The 22,443-nt window shown below is 41.0% G+C and overlaps 1 protein-coding gene across 3 annotated transcripts in view; it reads right to left on the bottom strand.

The window, feature by feature from the left end:
• Nucleotides 1-22,443, bottom strand: part of CDC42SE2 (CDC42 small effector 2) — a 118,055-nt gene that overhangs the window by 38,199 nt on the left and 57,413 nt on the right. For all 3 annotated transcript variants that reach the window (XM_052643257.1, XM_052643259.1, XM_052643258.1), the window contains exon 3: nt 14,200-14,536. In XM_052643257.1, coding sequence (XP_052499217.1) covers nt 14,200-14,253 — 54 coding nt within the window. In that variant the 5' untranslated portion in view covers nt 14,254-14,536. The remainder of the gene's footprint in view (nt 1-14,199; nt 14,537-22,443) is intronic.

Genomic DNA, 22,443 nt, shown 5'->3' on the forward strand with positions numbered 1-22,443 from the left:
GGAAAAGACTTAACCTTCTATTTTTACTTTTCATCTTTTTTTTTAAATTAAATTTTACTAATATTTAGTATACAGGATGACAGGCATGCCTGGTGGTTTCTCAGTGCGCTTCTATAATAGTTACTAGAAACACAGTAAATAGAACACACTCAGACTAATACTTAATCATACTTGAATCTAAGAATGAAAGCTTAGAATGAAAGAATGAAAGCTCCTATAGCATAATATCTTGACTTACTCTGCTTCAAATCATCTAAATGTGTCTTTCTGTGTACTCTCAAAGAACTCATGGTATAATACCAATATGCAGAGGGGACAGTGTGGAAGAGCTAGATCGGAGAATTTTATTTCAAGAAATCTCTGATTTGTGTATAATCCTAAAACTCACAACCAGAAGTTTAAAAAAAAAAAATCAGGTTACTTTTCATTCTCATCAAATTAAAATGCAAAATTAAACATTTCCTCTCAGACTGATAAAAACTGAAAGTCTGAAAATATCATGCATTTGATGAGTTTATGGAACAATGGTTGGTCCGCTCAAACTGCTGGCAAGAACGAAATTTGGTAAAAACACATTTAAAACAGAAGCAAAGAGATTAAGAGGTGGCAAGAATACAAAGAGTCCTTAATGACCTGGGTAACGATGACGGTGTGGTCAAAAACCCAGAGCCAGACATCCTGGAGTGTCAAGCTTAGTGGGCCTTAGGAAACATTACTATACACAAAGCTAGTGGAGGTGATGGAATTCCAGCTGAGCTATTTCAAATTCTAAAAGATGATGCTGTTAAAGTGCTGCACTCAATATGCCAGCAAATTTGGAAAACTCAGCACTGGCGTTTTCCACAGGACTGGAAAAGGGTTGTTTTCATCCAAGTTCCAAAGAAAGGGAATGCCAAAGAATATTCAAACTACTGCCCCATTGCAGTCATTTCACATGTTAGCAAGGTAATGCTTAAAATCCTTCAAGCTAGGCTTCAACAATACATTAATCAAGAACTTCCAGATATACAAGCTGCGTTTAGAAAAGGCAGAAGAACCAGAAATCAAATTCCCAACATCCTCTGGGTATCATAGAGAAAGCAAAGGAATTCCTGAAAAACACCTACTTCTGCTTCACTGACCACACTAAAGCCTTTGACTGAGTGGATCACAACAAAACTGGAAAATCCTTAAAGAGATGGGAATATAAGACCACTTTACCTGTCTCCTGAGAAATCTTTATGCAGGATAAGAAGCAAGTTAGAACCAGACACAGGACAACAGACTGGTTTCAAAACGGGGAAAGGAGTACGTCAAGGTTATATGTCACACCCTGCTTATTTAACTTACATGCAGGGTACATCATGCAAAATGCCAGGCTGCATGAATCACAAGCTGGAATTAAGATTACCAGAGAAATAGCTACAACGTCAGAAATGCAGATGATACCACTCTAATGGCAGAAAGTGAAGAGGAACTAACGAGCCTCTTGATGAGGGTCAAAAAGGAGAGTGAAAAAGCTGGCTTAAAACTAAACATTCAAAACAAAAGACCATGACATCTGGTCCCATCACTTTAACACAAATAGATAGGGAAAAATTAGAAACAGTGGCAGATTTTGTTTTCTTGGGCTCCAAAATCACTGAGGAAGGTGACTGCAGCCATGAAATTAAAAATGCTTGCTCCTTGGAAGGAAAGCTATGACAAATCTAGATAGCATATTAAAAATCACTTTGGTGACAAAGGTCTGAATAGTCCAAGCTCTGGTTTTTCTAGCAGTCACGTACAGACGTGTGAGTTGGACCACACTGAGCGTCAAAGAATTGATGCTTTTCAATTGTGCTGGAGAACACTCTTGAGAGTTCCTTGGACTGCAAGGAGATAAAACCAGTCAATCCTAAAGGAAATCAACCCTGACTATTCATTGAAAGGACTGATGCTAAAGCTGAAGCTCCAATCCTTTGACTAACTGATGCAAAGAGCCAACTCATTGGAAAAGATCCTGATATGGAAAGACTGACCGGAGGAGGAGAAGGGGGTGACAGAGGATGAGATAGTTGGATGGCATCACTGACTCAACGGACATGAAATTGAACAAACTCTGGCAGATAGTGAAGGACAGGGATGCCTGGCGTGCTACAGTCCATGGTGTCACAAAGAGCTGGACATGACTTAGCAACTTGAATTAACAACAATAACATTTACAACAATTGTGTCTTATATGGTAAACACTAGTGTCCTTAAGACTTTAGAAACAGGAATTTCAGCCATTAAACTCTAGAGAAACTTTTACATGTGTTCACCAGGCAACACATTCAAAAAGGCCCAAAAGAGCATTATTCATAATAGCCCCATATTGGTAACAATTCAGAATTTCAAAAGGACTGTATGGATGTACATGGTGTAGTCGTACAACAGAACACGTTAGAGAAGAGGAAATTAAGTTCAGCTAACGGCTTCAAGGAGTAGCCATCATGGTCAACAAAAAAGTCAAAAATGCAGTACTTGGATGCAATCTCAAAAATGACAGAATGATCTCTGCTCGTTTCCAAGGCAAACTATTCAATATCACGGTAATCCAAGTCTATGCCCCAACCAGTAACGCTGAAGAAGCTGAACAGTTCTATGAAGACCTAAAAGACCTTTTAGAACTAACACCCAAAAAAGATGTCCTTTTCATTATACGGGACTGGAATGCAAAAGTAGGAAGTCAAGAAACACCTGGAGTAACAGGCAGATTTGGCCTTGGAATGCGCAATGAAGCAGGGTAAAGGCTAACAGACTTTTGCCAAGAGAATACACTGGTTACAGCAACACCCTCTTCCAACAACACAAGCAAAGACTCTACACATGGACATCACCAGATGGTCAACACCAAAATCAGACTGATTATATTCTTTGCAGCCAAAGATGGAGAAGCTCTATACAGTCAGCAAAAACCAGACCAGGAGCTGACTGTGGCTCGGATCATGAACCCCTTATTGCCAAATTCAGACGTAAAATGAAGAAAGTAGGGTAAACCACTAGACCATTCAGGTATGACCTAAATCAAATCCCTTGTGATTATACAGTGGAAGTGAGAAATAGATTTAAGGCACTAGATCTGATAGACAAGAGTGCCTGATGAACTATGGACGGAGGTTTGTGACACCGTACAGCAGACAGGGAGCAAGACCATCCCCATGGGAAAGAAATATAAAAGAAGCAAAATGGCTGTCTGAGGAGGCCTTACAAATAGCTGTGAAAAGAAGAGAAGAGAAAAGGAAAGATATAAGCATCTGAATGCAGAGTTCCAAAGAATAGCTAGGAGAGATAAGAAAGCCTTCCTCAGTCATCAGTGCAGAGAAATAGAGGAAAACAACAGAATGGGAAAGACTAGAGATCTCTTCAAGAAAATTAGAGATACCAAGGGAACATTTCATGCAAAGATGGGCTCAATAAAGGACAGAAATGGTATGGACCTAAAAGAAGCAGAAAATATTAAGAAGAGGTGGCAAGAATACACAGAAGAACTGTACAAAAAAGATCTTCACAACCCAGATAATCACGATGGTCTGATCACTCATCTGGAGCCAGACATCCTGGAATGTGAAGTCAGTGGGCCTTAGAAATCATCACTACAAACAAAGCTAGTGGAGGTGATGGAATTCCAGTTGAGCTATTTCAAATCCTGAAAGATGATGCTGTGAAGTGCTGCACTCAATATGCCAGCAAATTTGGAAAACTCAGCAGTGGCCACAGGACTGGAAAAGGTCAGGTTTCATTCCAATCCCAAAGAAAGGCAATGCCAAAGAATGCTCCAACTACCACACAATTGCACTCATCTCACATGCTAGTAAAGTAATGCTGAAAATTCTCCAAGCCAGGCTTCAGCAATACATGACCCATGAACTTCCAGATGTTCAAGCTGGTTTTAGAAAAGGCAGAGGAACCAGAGATCAAATTGCCAACATCCGCTGGATCATGGAGAAAGCAAGGGAGTTCCAGAAAAACATCTATTTCTGCTTTATTGACTATGCCAAAGCCTTTGACTGTGTGGATCACAATAAACTGTGGCAAATTCTGAAAGAGATGGGAATACCAGACCACCTGACCTGCCTCTTGAGAAACCTGTATGCAGGTCAGGAAGCAACAGTTAGAACTGGACATGGAACAACAGACTGGTTCCAAACAGGAAAAGGAGTCCGTCAAGGCTGTATATTGTCACCCTGCTTATTTAACTTCTACGCAGGGTACATCATGAGAAACGCTGGACTGGAAGAAACACAAGCTGGAATCAAGATTGCCAGGAGAAACATCAATAACCTCAGATATGCAGATGACACCACCCTTATGGCAGAAAGTGAAGAGGAGCTAAAAAGTCTCTTGATGAAAGTGAAAGAGGAGAGTGAAAAGTTGGCTTAAAGCTCAACATTCAGAAAACGAAGATCATGGCATCTGGTCCCATCACTTCATGCGAAATAGATGGGGAAACAGTGGAAACTGTCAGACTTTATTTTTTTGGGCTCCAAAATCACTGCAGATGGTGACTGCAGCCATGAAATTAAAAGACCCTTACTCCTTGGAAGGGAAGTTATGACCAACGTAGATAGCATGTTCAAAAGCAGAGACATTACTTTGCCAACAAAGGTCAGTCTAGTCAAGGCTATGGTTTTTCCAGTGGTCATGTATGGATGTGAGAGTTGGACTGTGAAGAAAGCCGGGCGCTGAAGAATTGATGCTCTTGAACTGTGGTGTTGGAGAAGACTCTTGAGAGTCCCTTGGACTGCAAGGAGATCCACCAGTCCATTCTAAAGGAGATTAGTCCTGGGTGTTCTTTGGAAGGACAGATGCTAAAGCTGAAACTCCAATACTTTGGCTACCTGATGCAAAGAGTTGACTCATTGGAAAAGACTCTGAGGTTGGGAGGGATTGGGGGCAGGAGGAGAAGGGGATGACAGAGGATGAGATGGCTGGATGGCATTACCGACTCGATGGACGTGAGTTTGCGTGAACTGGAGTTGGTGATGGACAGGGAGGCCTGGTGTGCTGCAATTCATGGGGTCACAAAGAGTCGGACACGACTGAGCGACTGGACTGAACTGAACTGAACGATCTCAATACAGATTAGTCTTTTAAATTTAATATTGAATTAAAGAAGAAAACACAATTATATCCAGTGCAACACCACTCATTTAAAGTTAAAACAGGTAAACCAACTATAGTGTTCAGGGCACACACAAATGGTAAAATCATAAAACACAGTAAGGAAATGATTTCCATAAGAAGCAGGGCAGCAGCTCCTCCAAGTGTTGGAGAAGAGATGTAAATGAGAATGCTAGGGTCCTTCCAGGGGTGTTGGCAGTGCTCCACTTTTTGACTTGGGTTGATTCATAATACAATTGTTTTATAACTGTTTATTATACAGTACATTTATAAGTAAAAGAAACTTTTAAATTATTTTTTGGTATGATAATGGTACTGTGCTTATGTTAAATAACAGTCATTACCTCAGAGATAAAAACTATAGATATTTATAGATAAGATGAAATAATGCTTGGAATTTGACTTCAAAATATAAACAAGGCAAAGTAGATGCACTGATCAGATAAGAACTGATGTTGCTGAAGCTGAGTGCATGAGGTTGAGTATACTACCGTCTACTTTTGAATTATTATTTTTGCTGATGTCACTTTTTAAGAAATGATAAATGGCAGCAACCTCATGGCTTGCTAAGGAATAGCTTGCTTTACTTTCTTGTATATATCAAAAAACTCCAACTGAAATTAAATCAAGAGCAACTTAATAAAAGCATTAAAGAAAACAATTTCCTTTCTGACATCAACAAACATAAAAGCCTTCTAGTTTCTAAGAAAAATGGCCTTCTGCTACCATGTTCCTCCCGCCCCTCACCCGCCAGCACCCCTGCGCTTCTCCAGCTGGCATCCACATGGAATGCTAGGGACACGAACTGAGCACTTCCTGACCGTGCTCTCGGCACAAAACGGGACAGGGGCACCTCATGCCAAGAGCCTTTCTGGTTTGTCTTCAAAGTTCATGTACACAAATCCACACTTTCCCCACAGGTATATGAAAGGACACAGGGAGTACCACCCACCGTATCTGAGAGCAGCTTACTGTCTCTAGGAGGAAATCAGAAGCTGCTCCTCAGACAGGACAGGCAGTTCCAGTGAGTAAGATAATCTTGCCTCATTTCCAGGTTTAGCAGATGGTTAAGACATTTGAATCAGTCCTCTGCACTCCCTTCCTACAACATAGGAACATTTTTTCATTTCTCTCCTGATAAGGGTGACTTTTAATCTTCATTTACATAACTTCATCTGTTAAATGGTTTGAGAGGACTAGAGTTACACGTGAATTTTTTAGCTAAATTAAGAGCATGCATATGTGCATTTTCAGAAAAGGGAAAAATGACACCGTATCAATCAAATTCACACCTCATCTAGGGTGTTTGGGAATGTGATTCCTGAAAAAGGAAGTTCTACATGAATCATGCCATCTGGGGTCATCATCGCACAGTATTGATGGAGACGCATCACACTTGAGCAAACAGTCTTGCCTGGCGTTAAGTCCTCTGAAATTCCAGAGTGCCCTTACTGAGAGCTTCCTCTAGCCACCTTTCACTGAACTATTACTGGCTCTTCCTCTAGGTCTAAGGTCTGCAAGCAGCCTCTGTCTACTGACCCACCCCATCTCCCTCCAACTCTTCACCTATTTCCCTTGAAGAAACCTCAGACTCTAATACACAGAGAACAGTGCCCTTCATTTTTTTTTTTAAATGGCAGTAACCACTTCATCACTTACATTCACAACCCCTACTATTATGGATTAGAACTGCACATCAAAATAACAATAAAGGTGGAAGTAAGAAAAGTTACTGCAGGAAATAAGCAATCTTATTTCAGAACATGCTAAGCACACGACTGAGGACGGCAGAGGAGGACTCCCTGGCTGGCAGCGCAGGAGGAGGAGGTAACGCGCTGCTGCAGGACGCAGTAGGGTCAAGCAGCGCTGCCTCTCCGTCTGGGCACACAGGAACAGTCAAACCACTGAGAAAAGCACACGCGCTCCGCTTAAAGAACAAAGCCATCCAATGACTTCCCATTTCCAAAGTGTAAAAACCAGTCTTTCCATGGCCTGGAAGGCCATACATGACCTGGCCCTTCACTATCTCTGACCTCACTTCCCACCACTGCGGCCTTGGCTCACAGCCGCTCCGCCCTCTTTGATATTCCTCTTATACATACAACCCTTGCGCTTCCAGAACTCTTGTACTCTCAAGTCCCTCAGACTGAAACGCGCTTCCCTACCTACCTGTGTGCCTTAAATCTTAGCTTAAATACCATTTCATCAAAGAGGTCTTTCCTGTACACTCTTAATCCCTCCCCCATTTCCCCTTCTCTATCTTTTTTTCTGCTTTCTTTTCCCACAGAACATTTACCATCACCTGACATCACAGACACCTATTGATTCACTGAATATCTCCTCCACTAGAATGACAGTGAATTAAGTCATAATGTCTGTTTTGCCCACTGTTATTTCACCAGAACCTGGCTTGCAGGAGAAATATCGGTGTTAATATATGATGACTGGCATATACATCAGAGATAAACATTTCAGAGATAAACACCACTACAAAACATCAGTACCGTGCGGGGTAACACTATATAGGGAAAGCATGTGATGTGAATACAAAGGGGGGAGGTTGTAAATCAGTATTTATTGTTTCTGAGGATAACTCAGAAGTTTATTACCTTAACCGTGGTGATGGCAGCATGTGTATACATACATTCACACTCACCAGATAGAATACATCAATTACGCACAGTTTTTCGGGTATACCAACTGTAACTCCAAAAAAAGCTGGTGAAAAAGTCCACTAGCATTTTAATGCACAAGAAGAAGTAGGTAAAAAATTCACTAAAGTCCTGTAAACAGCTGACAGATCTTGTTTTTTAAAAAGATTAAGGTGCAAAGCAGCAACCGTTTAAAGATTCCTACCTTAGCATATATGTAGCAGCAACAACCGCAGCATTTACACTACAGCCAATTTTAAAGGTTTAGATGGCTCAAAAAAATGGGACTCTATTTTATTCTGTCCTATACTGCGCTAAAACTAAAGAGTAGGAAGGGAAAGTATGATTCTTATGCTACTACTCAGAAAAATGCATTCTAAGTTCTTCGCAATACTGAGCTGTTCCTTTTCCACACATGGAATGCACAAGGGCAGGGGGTGGTAATGGAGTGGGAGAGTCGCCGCATAGCACTCGATTTTGGTACAGACTTTAGGAAGCTTTAGAGATGACCAAGCAGCTTCCAAATAAGGCACTCTTGACACTGTCGACTAGAGCTGCAAGGTATGCTTTTGTAGGCTCTAAGCACACACAAAATTATTAACGCACCCATTTTTTTCCTAATGCCAACAAGCCAGCTGTTTTTCCACTACAGTAACCATGTGGCCCCGTGAAGTGTTGTGTCATTTTTCTCAGCGAGTCAAAAATGTGGAATGTTTCATACAATTACATATTATTAAACAATAACACAAGACAGACATGTTATATGTGCACAGAAACACTCAAACTGCAAACGCTTTGTGTATCAGAAAATGTATTTCTAATGTCCTGTACTTACAATTCTAAAGTCTCATGCGCCCACTCTTTAAAATTCCCAATCTGTACCTTTCTAGTTTGAGTATACCTCTAAAACAGAATGTTATACGCATTATGAATGCTGGCAATAAACAAATCAACCTTAAACAATATGGAAATAGAACTTGTGGTTTCCTGTCTGACATGTAAGGGGCTTAGAAGATGTCGTGCCAATCCACACAATCAAAAAGTCGAACTGAAAATCAACAATTCTCAGGTCCTTTAGAAAACTGAGATCACAGAACCAACCGTTGCCTCCAGAACTGGAGAGACAGGCCGGCACAGAAAACCACCAGGGTCTAGAGTGGAAACCTCCAGGTCATGCAGAACCAGCGCAGGACAGCCGAAGACTGTCTGAGGAGCTGCTGGGTGAGGGGTGCGGGCAGCTGGAGCCGTTAGGAGGGCCTGTCTCAGGAGAGCCCCCATGCTCCTGCGAGTTTCACCACCAGGAACTCGACCGTGTTCTCAAAGTGAATGCCAGAGAAAACTCTCCTTCTCCTTCAGCCAAGTGGAGGGGAAGGGAGACATTTTAAAATAAGCTACAACACTATACGCTGGTTCAGTGCGCTTGGTTCTGATGTTATCTGAACAGAGACAGGCCTATCTTCCCCGTCTCCTCTAAAAGGGTATTTTGTCTATCCAGAGAGTACTGTAATGGGAGCTATGCCACTGAAACAGATCACATCCAACCTCTTTCCTTCCACAGTCTAACTCTTTTAGAGACGATGATTTTCCCCTCTGACTACATTTTTCATGCTGGCTAGCTACAGTTAAAAGAATGTGTCACAGCTATCCAGGCACTTGACTGGGAGTCTCTGAAGTTGGGGCTGGAAACGGAATGCGTGGCCTCTTTCTGGGGGAGAGAGGGAAGCATTCACAGAATGTGAGCGCTGGGAGGGGCCTTGGAGGGAATCTGTGGTAGGCAGCCTGTGAAGTTGGTCCCAACGATCCCCGTCTCCTGGAATTCATGCCTCTGTCTACTCCCCTCCCTTGGGTGTGAACTACATTTAGCAAGTTAATTCTACAGGCCAGAGTACAGCAAAAAGTGGTGGCAAGTCACAAAGATTCTGAGGTCCACCGTGCCTGCCCTCTTCCTCACGCTAGCGGAAGCCAGTCACCACGCTGTGAGCTGTTCTGTGGCAAGACCTGCTGCTGCTGCTGCTAAGTCACTTCAGTCGCGTCCGACTCTGTGCGACCCCCCAGACGGCAGCCCACCAGGCGCCCCCGTCCCTGGGATTCTCCAAGCAAGAGTACTGGAGTGGGTTGCCATCGCCTTCTCTGATGGCGAGACCAGTGGGCGACAAACTGAGGGAGGCCTCCAGCCAACAAGGAACGGAGGCCCTTATTCCAACCGAGACTCTTGTCAGGATTCAGAGAGGAACTAAACCCTGCCAACCGGAGAAGGCAATGGCACCCCACTCCAGTGCTCCTGCCTGGAAAATCCCATGGACGGAAGAGCCTGGTAGGCTGCAGTCAATGGGGTCGCTGAGAGTTGGACACGACTCAGTGACTTCACTTTCACTTTTCACTTTCATGCATTGGAGAAGGAAATGGCAACCCACTCCAGTGTTCTTGCCTGGAGAATCCCAGGGACGGCGGAGCCTGGTGGGCTGCCGTCTATGGGGTCGCACAGAGTCGGACACGACTGAAGTGACTTAGCAGTAGCAGTAGCAAACCCTGCCAATAACTGCTTCAGTAACCTAGAAAGCAGGTCCACTTGGCACTGAACCCTGAGGTAATTATGGCCTCAGCTGACACCCTGTCACCTCAGAGATACCTTAAGTCAGGGGACTTGGCTGCACACTGCCTGGATTCCTGACCCACAGAATCTGCAAGATAATGAAAGTCTGTTTCAAACCACCATGGTTTAGATTAACTTGCATCATCTTAGTTATGGACAAGGAAATAGCAACCCACTCCAGTACTCTTGCCTGGGAAATCCCATGGACAGAGGAGCCTGGCAGGCTGCAGTTCATGGGGCAGCGAAGAGTCAGATAAGACTCAGCGACTAACACCAACTAAGTGCATCTGTAAGGTAAGCCACTATGGTTTAGGCTAACTTGCATCATCTGAGGTAACTAACACTTCACCCAATCCAATCTCCATATTCTCAGTGAACTAAAGGCGATCAGGGGAGGTTTGACACTTCGCCTGAACTCTGACTCAGACCACACCAAAACACCACACCTAGACCACTGCCACACACAGGCCCTAGGTAGGGTTCTCACAGCAACTTACAATCGTTGCTGCTGTTCAGTCACTTCAGTCGTGTCCGACTCTTTACAGGCCCATGGACTGTAGTCCACCAAGCTCCTCTGTCCATGGGAACTCTTCCAGGAAAGAATACTAGAGGGAGGTGCCATTCCTTCCTCAGGGGACCTTCCGGGACCAGGGATGAAACCCACGTCTCTTGCATGGGCAGGCAGGTTCTTTAGCACTGAGCCACCAGGGAAGCGCAATATATAACACCCTTCTGCAATCTGGCACTATGGAAATTTGCCTGTTGTTCTTAACAAAGCCTCCCCTCAAAAGAAACCTATTTTGCCAGCTCCTAATTGACTGGGGTTGTATCAGAAACTAACCAACCTTGGGGAAGGGAAACATCCAACTGCAGCCTCCTCCAGCCTGTCTCAACTAAGGAGTAAAAAAACAAAACTGAGAAGCTCTTGTGTAGGTCACAGTGCAGGGGCACAGGCTCACTAAAAGACTGAGACCTGACCAGAGCAGTGTCACGCTTCCCCGTCTCCAACACCTCACCAGTACATCAACAACACTCCTGTGTGAAAATGCAGGGAAATACGACCAAAAGCGCTGGACCTCTCAGGCCTTACTTAGAGAGAAGTCCTAGGGAAACCTAAGACAACAGGGCACAAAGCAAGGACACCGCAGAAAATGTTATCCTGGGACACCTACAACTACAGCAAAGAATAAGCAAAGCCTAATCCCCCACAGATAAATATAAAAACCTGTTTCCCTCAGTTTCTTTCACTCAGCATATTATCACAAACAACTTTCAACAAAAATTACAAGGCACAGTAAAAACAGTACAGTGACAGGATTCAAGCATTCTAAAATCTTTCAAAACTGCTGAAAATGCAACCATTGGTAATATAAGTCATAAATGACAAATTATGTACAGTAACAAATGCACAGGTAAACGTGGTTACTGGAATAAATATTCATTTTATGCTTAAGTAAATTTGAACCTTTCTCATTAAAAGTCCGGAGAAGCAAGAACGTTCTACCATCATTGACACTATTCAATATTATATTGGAGGTCTAACCAATGCAGAAAGATTTCAATACGGAAAAAAGTTTACATATGAGAATTAAGACAAAGTAAGTGTCACTATATAGAGAAATTTAAGAAATATAAAGTGCTCACTATAGTATCTGGATAAAAAAATGGCGTATAAAATTAACTGCTTACAAAATAGTAAAAAAAAAAAAAAATCCACTAGGAAATGTAATAGCAAAACAATTTCATTCAGAATAGCAAGGAAAATTCATTTTAAAAAACCTATAAAAAACTGAGCAAGAAATATGCAAAACTTACATGATGAAAAATTTAACTTACTAAAAGAATATGAAAAGGTCTGTACAAATGAAGATGTATGCTATGCTTCTCAATGGAATTACTCAAAATTTGAAAGGTGTCAATTCTCATCCAATTACATCTAGATTCAATGCAATTCCAAAGCAAACACCTAAATGATTTAAAAGATGCATGATATATCTCACTCAAAGAAAAAAATACAAAAGATAACACAGCAAAAACCCATGTCATAACAATCCAGCTTAAAAATAAGACTTATCAAGACAGTTTAAAAAGAAGAGCTACGTACTGAGTAACAGCAGCAGGTACAATGGCACAGGTGTAAACATATGTAGCCCAAAGAACAGAGCAGGTTTTAAGAGTAGTCTCTTTAAATGTGTGAAAATGTAGTATGTAATAATGGTGACATTTCATATCTCTAATAAAAAGACTGGCTATTTAATAAACTGTTTTTAGATAGCTGACTTAACATGAAAGAATAGTCAGACCCCTACCTCATCCCACACAAAGCAACTCTCCATACTTCATGGATCAAAGAACTAAATGTAAAAAACAGTATTACAAAAGTAGTAAAAGGGAAGATGGTGGAGCAGTTAACAGTAGGAATCTGCATCCCCACCACCACTGTACAGGCATCATCTTTCTGCTGTATCTATTCTGGAACTCTGGAGTCTCTTTAAGGCTGGCAACTTCCAGGGGAAACCTTGAAAGGTAAACTGCAGCTAGTTTTAGTCGGCGTCAGCTCTCAGCAGAGGAGCAGAGCAGGGCTCCCCTCCTCCCATAGCTGAGGTCTATGCACACCACCTCTGGGGAGCCAGGGTGGGCAAAAAGGAGCCTGGCCTCCCAACATCTCCACTTCTGATCGCAGAGGACCAGACCAGCAGATGGGCCGCCACTGTTGGTGCTCAACTCCGCAACTGCTGCAAGCCCCTCATCCTCTGGCTGCAGTGACTTCCAGAGGGTTTAAAAAGCCAGTGCCCTTTTTCTCCTCCCTGCCCTCACTTTTTCGTATTTTCCCTTCTCCAGAGCCAGACATTAAAGACTAGGACATTCAAAAACAACTGCATATACAAGGAAAATTAAAAAGTGACTGTGTATGTATGACCAGGGAAAGGCTCAGAAAAGATCTGAAGAGACCTTAAGATTACACCTCATTCTTCCTTTCACACTGTTACAAATGTTAAGCCAAGCAGAATACAATAGAAATTCATTTATTCAGCCAGTCAGCCAGCAAACCAGCTAGCACGTATGACCACATTCTCCAAGGCATCAGATGCGATCCTGAAGACACAGGGTAAACACGGTCAGAGCCCCTAAAGAAGAGACCAAGGTGGTTACTGCGCAAGAAGTTCCATCCTAGCCCAGGAAAAGGAACCAAAGGAGCTGCTGGAAATATTGCTGAGGGATTTTCTCCTACGTCAGGAAAAGGCTGGGGAAGATTTCACAGAGTTGACATTCGACACAGGCATCTTAAAAGACGAAGAGGACACTGGAGGGGGAGGACGAATTTTGGTAGAGGTGACAAAATGCACAGGTTAGAAGGGACAAAAGTGAGGCAGGTACCAAGAAATGGCCAGCGAAGACGACTTACTGTCCACTCAGGGCAAAAAAACTGGAACCTACGTCTACAGAGAAATAAGGGTAACGGCATCCCCTGAAAACTGCTGTGAGGAAGAGGAGACGGTCAGTCCTGGCTCGCCGTCCTCCACCCACTGACCTCCAAAGCCGACTCGGCTGTTCTGCCGCAGGGTGTCTCCCTCCCCTCTCACAGGCCCACCAGAAGGTGGTCTACAACCTTCTCAATCACACACGGTAGTCCAGCACAGCTCTTCACACACAGCATTTACTCAAAAGCAAACTTACTTTTTTCTTTCTTTAACCAGATGTTCAGGATTTCACTGACAGGCCTTGGAACTGCCCTGCAATCACTACTGGGATCCTGGTTTTAACCTGAGAATCAACAGTACGCATAACAAGTACCCCACCCAATTTGTATGTATGTCATTTCATACTTACGGGTTGAGGCTGTTCTGCGATACAGCAGTTGAAACACAACCAGAATTCACTCATGCTGATAGTCCAAGTTATAAACGAGCACCAATGAGGTTTCCAAATCTCAACTCGGGAAGCTTCACAAAGCACGTTTCTCAATGTGATCAACGTCCAATGATGCCAAAATAATTATTACTTCTCTGTGCTTGTTCCTGGAAGTCAAGTATCTTTTACAGTCAGTCTAATAAAGAAAAGGTCAGATTATTTCCTTTCTTTGTTTCTGGTTCTACAGAGACTTGTTTCTGAACCACCAGGAAAAGTATAAAAATTGTTATCTTGACTCAGGGCCTCAACAGGTGGTCTAGAAAAAGAAAAAAGAAGGAAAGAAAACAAGTTACTTTACTTATCCTTAGAAGCTTATTTCTTAAATCTCTGATAAACTTAAAAATATTTCAAAAAAAGTAAACACTGAAAAAAAAATCAAGACTTTGATAAGTCACTCAACAAAAAAATATTTAAGTACTGAGTGTCATGTATTAGTAACATAGGAACTCAAAGGAAACAGTAATCCTTGCCTTCACAGAGCATTCTGTTTTGTGGCTATAAAAGCTTTTCCCAAAGCCATGACTCTAAACCAGGAAGACATAAATGACTGCTGTTTTTATATTTGCATAGAAGATCTTCAGTGAAGATTAATGCATACACGTTCAATGGCACAAACGTAGGCCGTAACAAGGCATGAATTTGGGACCCTCATTCTACACAGTCCAGAGGACGTGCCTTATATTATAGGAAAATGACACATTAAGTTTTAAGCATATGTTCAGAGACGATAAGAAGGAAGAAAATGTACGCTATCACCACAGTTAAAATTCAGAAACTGGAATGCATTTTCAAGGAGAGAGGAACTTTTCTCACCTCACCCAAACTCTGAAACAAAGAAGTAGCAGTCTTGCAACTGACTCCGTCCAGTGAAGCGAGTAAATACTATCAAGGTTTATAAGCTCAAAAGAAAAGTGCGTTTCATTTATTTCCACAGCAAGAGTATTAGAGCAAAGGGTTGTACTTACAACATCATCAACATTATTTCAGCTACTATTTACTTGACAAGCTTAATTCCACCCTGAATCAAAGATCTTGGCCACTAAAAAATTACTGTGAAATCTCTTTTAACCAATTCTATGAAAACAAACATGCCTTTGTTTGACACTGAAATTCTTTATGCTCACCATTGCTATTGTAGCACGTACAAACACTGAATTACTCTAATGTTTCAACTCTACTGGATTTGAAATCTGAGGTTTTAAAATCTATTATATGATTTATTCTATCATCATATTTTCTCATCTACATACAATGCCAGGCAACACCCTTTTTACTTATAATTTATCTTTGCCAGAAACCACTGTCAGATTAATTTTACAATGGAAGGTGTTTTATTTTCTTCACTTTTTAACTAAGTAAATGTCCCTTCTGTTTAACACTTAAAATTAATCAATGGCTTCCCTATTTAGAAATCCACATTTCCACAAATTCGAATTTCCTTCCCAGAGTAAAGCTATTCCGTATGTTGAAAATTTTAAAATACACATTTTCCCACTACATGTACTACTCTGAAAGTGATATTCACAATAATTCTTAATGTTTAGTTGAAGAATGACTGCTTAAAGTATAAGAATTTGTATTGCTAGAGATAAGACAGAAAAGATATTTAAGTGTATCACCTAGAAAACAGATAGGATGAAATATATTTTCAAACCAAGGGGATGTTTGCAGCTCCACAGGTTTTTATTTGTTAAGTAAACATTTAAGTCTAAAAATGTTTCAAACACACCTTGGAATATCATACCAATATACTTTCCATCTTCTTGCTTTTCTAAACAAAAGTTCTTTTTAGAATTTTTTACAAATGTGTATATTCTTAAAACACATTTATACATAACACCTTTAGAGAAGTACTGAATTTGTCACAAAAATTTCCAGACACTAATAATAAATATACTCAGTTACTTTCACTTCCTGAGCTCAGTGTTGCTTAAATCACATCCACATTGAAAACCTTACTTTTAATACCTTAAGATAACAAAAGAAGTGTCACTTTACAACATCAACAACTAAACTTGGCTTTAAACACAACTCAGCAGATTCCACACATAAATTAGGGGTCAAACTGGACGACAGCACCAGAGCATTTCACAAACCATAGTTTCATTAGACGTAAGATTTTAGAAAAGCTTATGTGAACTGTCAGGCTAGTTAGTGATTTGCAGAGCTTCCTTGCATTAAAAGCTCAGTCTCTTGACTTTCAGAGACTGGCGTTGAGCAAAAAAAGTATAGAAGTAAGCAGTATGCTCTGGCAAAAATATAACCTCCTCAGCCCCTTCCCCTTGTCCTCCCTTTCCACACCTAAATCAAATGCTGCAGATATAAGCTTCATACTTGTGTCAACAGTTTCACTGCTGACAATTTAAAGAATTTATGTCCCAGCATCCTACACACAAATCAATAAAACAAAACTTCTTAGGTCAACTTCCAAAGAAACAGTAAGGCCATGACTTGGAAAAATAAAAACAAGGCAACGAGGCATACCTCTAACCAAATAATTTCTTTTCCTTTTTTTGTGAAATACTTTGACTAAGTTGAGGTACACAGCATGCTTAGTTTGTGTGAAACAGAATTGGATAAAATTTAGAATTCAGACTTTGAAATAAAATAATGGTGGCAATTGTTAAAACTATCTTAATTTTTCACAATGTTAGCCTGAGGAACTGACAAGCTCTGTTAGTTATAAAAATGGAATACTACATTGCCAATGTCACAGGTCTGAAATGAGGGCTAAATTAGGATGTACGTAAGGGTAGTGCATATATTACAAACAGTTACACTGATATAAGATGCTCTTACTTGTTATCAAAATTAATATAGCAAACAGTACAATGACGTAACAAAAATAATGTGTAACAGTCGTGAATTTTTAGCAAACAACCTGAAAGTCTACATTCCCCACCACACCAAAAAAAAAAAAAAAAACAAGAATAAAACAATTTTTAAAGAACTGACACAATCTACAGAGTGGGAAAAAAAATTTGCAAACAATGCGACCCACAAGGCCTTAATTTCCAAAATATACTAACAGCTCATACAACTCAACAACAACAAAAACAGCTTAATCAAAAAATGGGCAGAAGACTCAAGAGACATTTCTCCAAAGAAGAAATACAGGCACATGAAATAAGTGCATGAAAAGATGCCTGACACTGCTATCATTAGAGAAATGCAAACCAGAACTACAGTGAAGCACCAACTCACACCAGTCAGAATGGCCACCATCAAGAAGGCTACCAACTTTGGAGAGGGTATGGAGAAAAGGCAACCCTCCTCCACTGTAGGAAGGATGCAAATTAGTACAGGCACTAAGGAAAACGGGCTTCCCTGGTGGCTCAGACAGTAAAGTGTCTGCCTGCAATACGGGAGACCCGGGTTCCATTCCTGGGTTGGGAAGGTCCCCTGGAGAAGGAAACGGAAATCCACTCCAGAACTCTTGCCTGGAAAATCCCATGGATGGAGGAGCCTGATAGGCTACATTCCATGGGGTCGCAGAGAGTCGGACGCGACTGAGCGACTTCACTTTCACTTTCCTACGGAAAACAGTATGGAAGTTCCTCAGAAAACTAAAAATGGAATTACCATATAATCTAGCAATCCCACTCCTGCACATATACCTGAAAAAACTATAATTCAAAAAGACACACGCCCTCCCATCTCTACAGCAGCACTATTTCCAATAGCCAAGACATGAAAACAACCAAACTTTCCATCGAGAGATGAATGGGTAAAGATGACGTGGTGCATACATACAATGGAATACTACAGACACAGAAAAGAACAAAATGATGCCATCTGCAGCAACACGGACACAACGAGATCATCACACTACGTGAAGCCAGTCAAAAAGAGAAAGACAAATACCGTATGCTATCACTTCTATGTGGAACCGAAAACACTGCACAAACGAACGTATCTATGTCGCAAGACTCAGAAGAGGCTTGTGGCTGTCAAGAGGGATGGGGGCTGGGGAGGACTGGGCTGGGCCTTTAGAGTTAGTAGACGCAAACTATTACACATAGAAAGGATAAACAACAAGGCCCTACTGCACAGCACAGGGAACTATACATCCTAAATAACCACAATGGAGGATAATATAAAGAAGAATATGTAACTGCGTATGACTGAGTCCCTTAGCTGTACAGCAGAGATTGACACAATATTGTACATCACCTATACCTCAATAAAAAACTGGAAGAAAAATGAACTGTACTTCATTCATACAAAAGAATACTACAATAAATGGTAGCTTCATCTAACACACTGGTCAATTCTCACTGCCATGTTATTGAGGACAAAATAATGCACATGGAAAGACCTCATGTATACGAATTTCAAAAAACAAGTTCAAAAAAAAAACTTCAACTATTTTGTGTAGAGATGCATAAGGAAGTGTAAAAAAGTAAAGCTAGAAAATTATAATACAAGTCAGGAAAGTGGTTATCTCTATGGCTGAGGGCAGGAATTAAGAATAGGAAGAGATGCACAAGGGCTCTTGGAATGCTGATAACATTCTACCTCTTGATCTAGGTGGTAGTTACTCAAGTACTTGCTTTATAATTTTGTATTAAATGTACATTTATGGTCCATGCAATTTTCTACATATATCTTTAAATAACAATTTAAATATATAAGTAAAAGAAGAAAGTACTAACAATTTTAAGTTGTTGGAGTCATGGAAATGCAAAAAAAAAAAAAAAAAATCAAATAAAAATGAACATCCTTACTAGAGACTCTGAAGGACCTGGTAAAATTTGGGATGTTTGGGCGGGGAGAGGGGTAGTAAGATCTGAAATTCTAACAGATGCCAAAGAGGTCTCCAACAGAAATGCAGAACCTACTAACCCATGACCAAGTCTGAATTCTCAGTAAAGCTGTATCATAGCTTCACCAGCACTAAATCTGTCTCAATCTAGTTAAAATCATTCTTTGGATAGTGACTCGTGGTACAAAGTTCTTCCAGCAGCGGTGGGGGTTGCGGGGGGGGACAGGGGGGAACATTCTGAAAAGAGCTTTCAAACTATGCATTTATCACAGACCTACTATTCTGTGGCTAAAGTTCAAAATTAAGCCACTGTTCCCTGAACTCAGTTATAAAAGGCACACTTTTGGGGGCATATGCAACTACTGAAGTAAGGTTAGTTTTTCTTCTTAGAATGACTGATTAAAGTTTATTCTTTCCCATTGTTTCATGTAAATATAATCACATAGTATTTTTTAAAAAAATCTGGCTTTTTTCATTCTGCACGTTTCTGAGATTTTCCATGATGCCTCCATCAGCTAATTCATATAGACTTCCACTGTATAGACACAGCACAATGTAACTGTTTCTATTTGTTATTTCCAGTTTTTGGCTATCAGAAATGCTTCTGTGAATTAGTATATACAAATATTCATGTGAAAAGAAATTTTCATTTCTCCTGGGTAAATATTTAGAAAGAGAACTACTGAGTCACATTTTAAGAACAGTTTGAACTTTAAACTGTTTTCCAGTTTTCCAATTTGGTTGTTCAGTTCAGTCGCTCAGTCGTGTCCGACTCTTTGCGACCCCATGAATCGCAGCATACCAGGCCTCCCTGTCCATCACCAACTCCCAGAGTTCACTCAGACTCACGTCCATCAAGTCAGTGATGCCATCCAGCCATCTCATCCTCGGTCGTTCCCTTCTCCTCCTGCCCCCAATCCCTCCCAGCATCAGAGTCTTTTCCAATGAGTCAACTCTTCGCATGAGGTGGCCAGCTTTAGCATCATTCCTTCCAAAGAAATCCCAGGGCTGATCTCCTTGAGAATGGATTGGCTATCTTGCATTTGTACCAGCAACGTATCAGAGTTCCACTTCCTACCAACACGCTGTGTCGTTAACCTTGTTAATTCCAGTCATTCCCTGTGTATGAGGTACTATCTTGCTGTGATAGCAAGCCATTCATGTATTTTCTTCTTGGCTAGGTATAATCAGATCTTTTGCCCATTTTTTAAATTTATGTGCTTTTTCAGTTGTGCTATTTCCATATTCTAGATCTAGCCCTTTGTCTGATAAGTACATTGTGAGTATTTTTTTCCTGGTCTTTGTCTTTCCACTTTTTAAAAAACAACATGTCTCAGATCGTTTAAGTTTATTTTTTAATAAAGTCGAGTTTATCTATTTCATCTTTTATGATCTGTGTTCTAAGAAATGTTTGCATATTCCCCCAAACAGCTTTTCTTCAGTTATTTTTTCACCCACAACTTTCATTTTTTACGTTCAGTCTATAATCCTCTTTTAGTTATTAGTGGTAGTACAAAGTAAAGGTTAATGGTTCCTTTTTTTGACATGGATATACAATTGCTCCAGATCATTTCCTGATGCATCCCTTTGCCTATAGACTTGATTTGGTACCTCTTACTGAAAATCAAATAACTGTTAAGTTTGGGTCCATTTCTGGGCTGATTATTAATTACACTGACCTATTCCTATACCAGAACCAGACTGCCTTTCTGATACATGTATGCGAATGCTAAGTCTCTTCAGTCGTGTCCGACTCTCTGCGACCCCATGGACTGTAGCCTGCCAGGCTCCGCCATTCATGGGATTCTTCAAGCAAGAATATTGGAGTTGGTTGCTCTGCCCTCCTCCAGGGAATCTTCCCAACCCAAGGGTTTGACTCAAGGATCGAACCCGTGTCTTATGCCTCCTGCACTGGCAGGCAGGTTCTTTACCCCTAGCGCCACCTGGGAAGCCCGCTATAGTTTTATACTACGACTTTAGTCAGACAGTGATAAATCTTTCCAAGCATTCTTTTACAAGATTACTTTGGATTGTCTAGAGGCTTCACATTTCCATACACGTTTGAGGATCAGTTTGTCAATGTCTAAAATAGAAAAAATCGCCTCTGAATCTGACTGGGCGTGCATTTTTTCCTGACATTTGGAAATTTACATTTTAACAATATTGAGTATCTAATCCATTAACATGGGGCTTCCCTGGTGGCTCAGCAGTAAAGTATCCACCAGCCAATGGAGGAGGCATGGGTTCCATCCCTAAGCTGGGAGGATCTCCTGGAGGAGGAAAGAGCAAAACTCACTCCAGCATTCTTGCCTGGAAAATTCCAGAGAGAAAGGAACCTAGCATCTGCAGTTCACAGGGTTGCAAAGGAGTCAGACACAACTTAGCAACTAAACAACAACAGTCCATTAACATGGCACATCCAAAAGTCTAGACTGTACAGGTTTCCTATGTATTTTCCGTTGCATCACTTTTGTTTTTTGAACTTTGTTTACAGCCTTCCTCAGAAAGCTTCTCTTTTTCCTTTTTTGGCTGCACTGCATAATTTATGGATCTTAGTTCCCTGACCAGGGACTGAATCTGGATGAAAGTGCAGAGTCCTAACCACTGGACAGCCAGGGAACTCTCCGTACGAAAGCTCGACAGTCAGAAAGTCAAAAGTCGATTTTCATCACAGATTAGGGGGTTTATCTTACTTTTGACAAATTTTCATCATGAATTGGTTTATTTTACCTTTCCCAGGATAATAAAGCTATCATCCCACATAGTTTCATTTAGGTTTACTTTTACAAATTATCTCAGACAGTAATATTTTATAGGTGTAGTTAGGTAGCATTTTCAGTCTACCCAGGCTTTTCCTTTCTAACATCTTCCTTTTCCCCTTAATTAAAACTCAAGTACTTAACCTAAACATATACATATGTACGGGAGGGCTTCTTATGTTGGCTCAAACCTGACAGAGTCTGCAATGTAAACAGAGAAATACACAAGAAAACTACTGTTTCCTTCTGAACGCCCACACTTCTCACCCTGGTACAAGAACAAACACCACGCCCACCTTTTCTAGCTTTAACAATAAATCCTCCTTTTCCTTCCCTGCTACGCTCCTTTTCTTTTTCCAGTTTCTCTCTCTCCCTTTTCTATCTCTTCATCCATTGTCCTAAAACCGTTCATTAGCGATACGGAGTTAGAAATAACAATTCTGTGACAAAGTAGGTTCTCAGTTATTAGTTCATGGATTGAAAGCTATCTTTTCTCCTGAGTCTAGGTAGATATTTATACCCACCTCCTAATGAACATCTCATGTGGTCGCCTTGCTAACATTATCTGTGACACTGAATTCACTGTCTTTCCCCCCACATCTGTGCCTATGTTACCTTTCTTGGTGGGTGGCATCATCA

This window comes from Budorcas taxicolor, chromosome 7 (assembly GCF_023091745.1).
Source record: "Budorcas taxicolor isolate Tak-1 chromosome 7, Takin1.1, whole genome shotgun sequence".
Lineage (NCBI taxonomy): Eukaryota > Metazoa > Chordata > Mammalia > Artiodactyla > Bovidae > Budorcas > Budorcas taxicolor.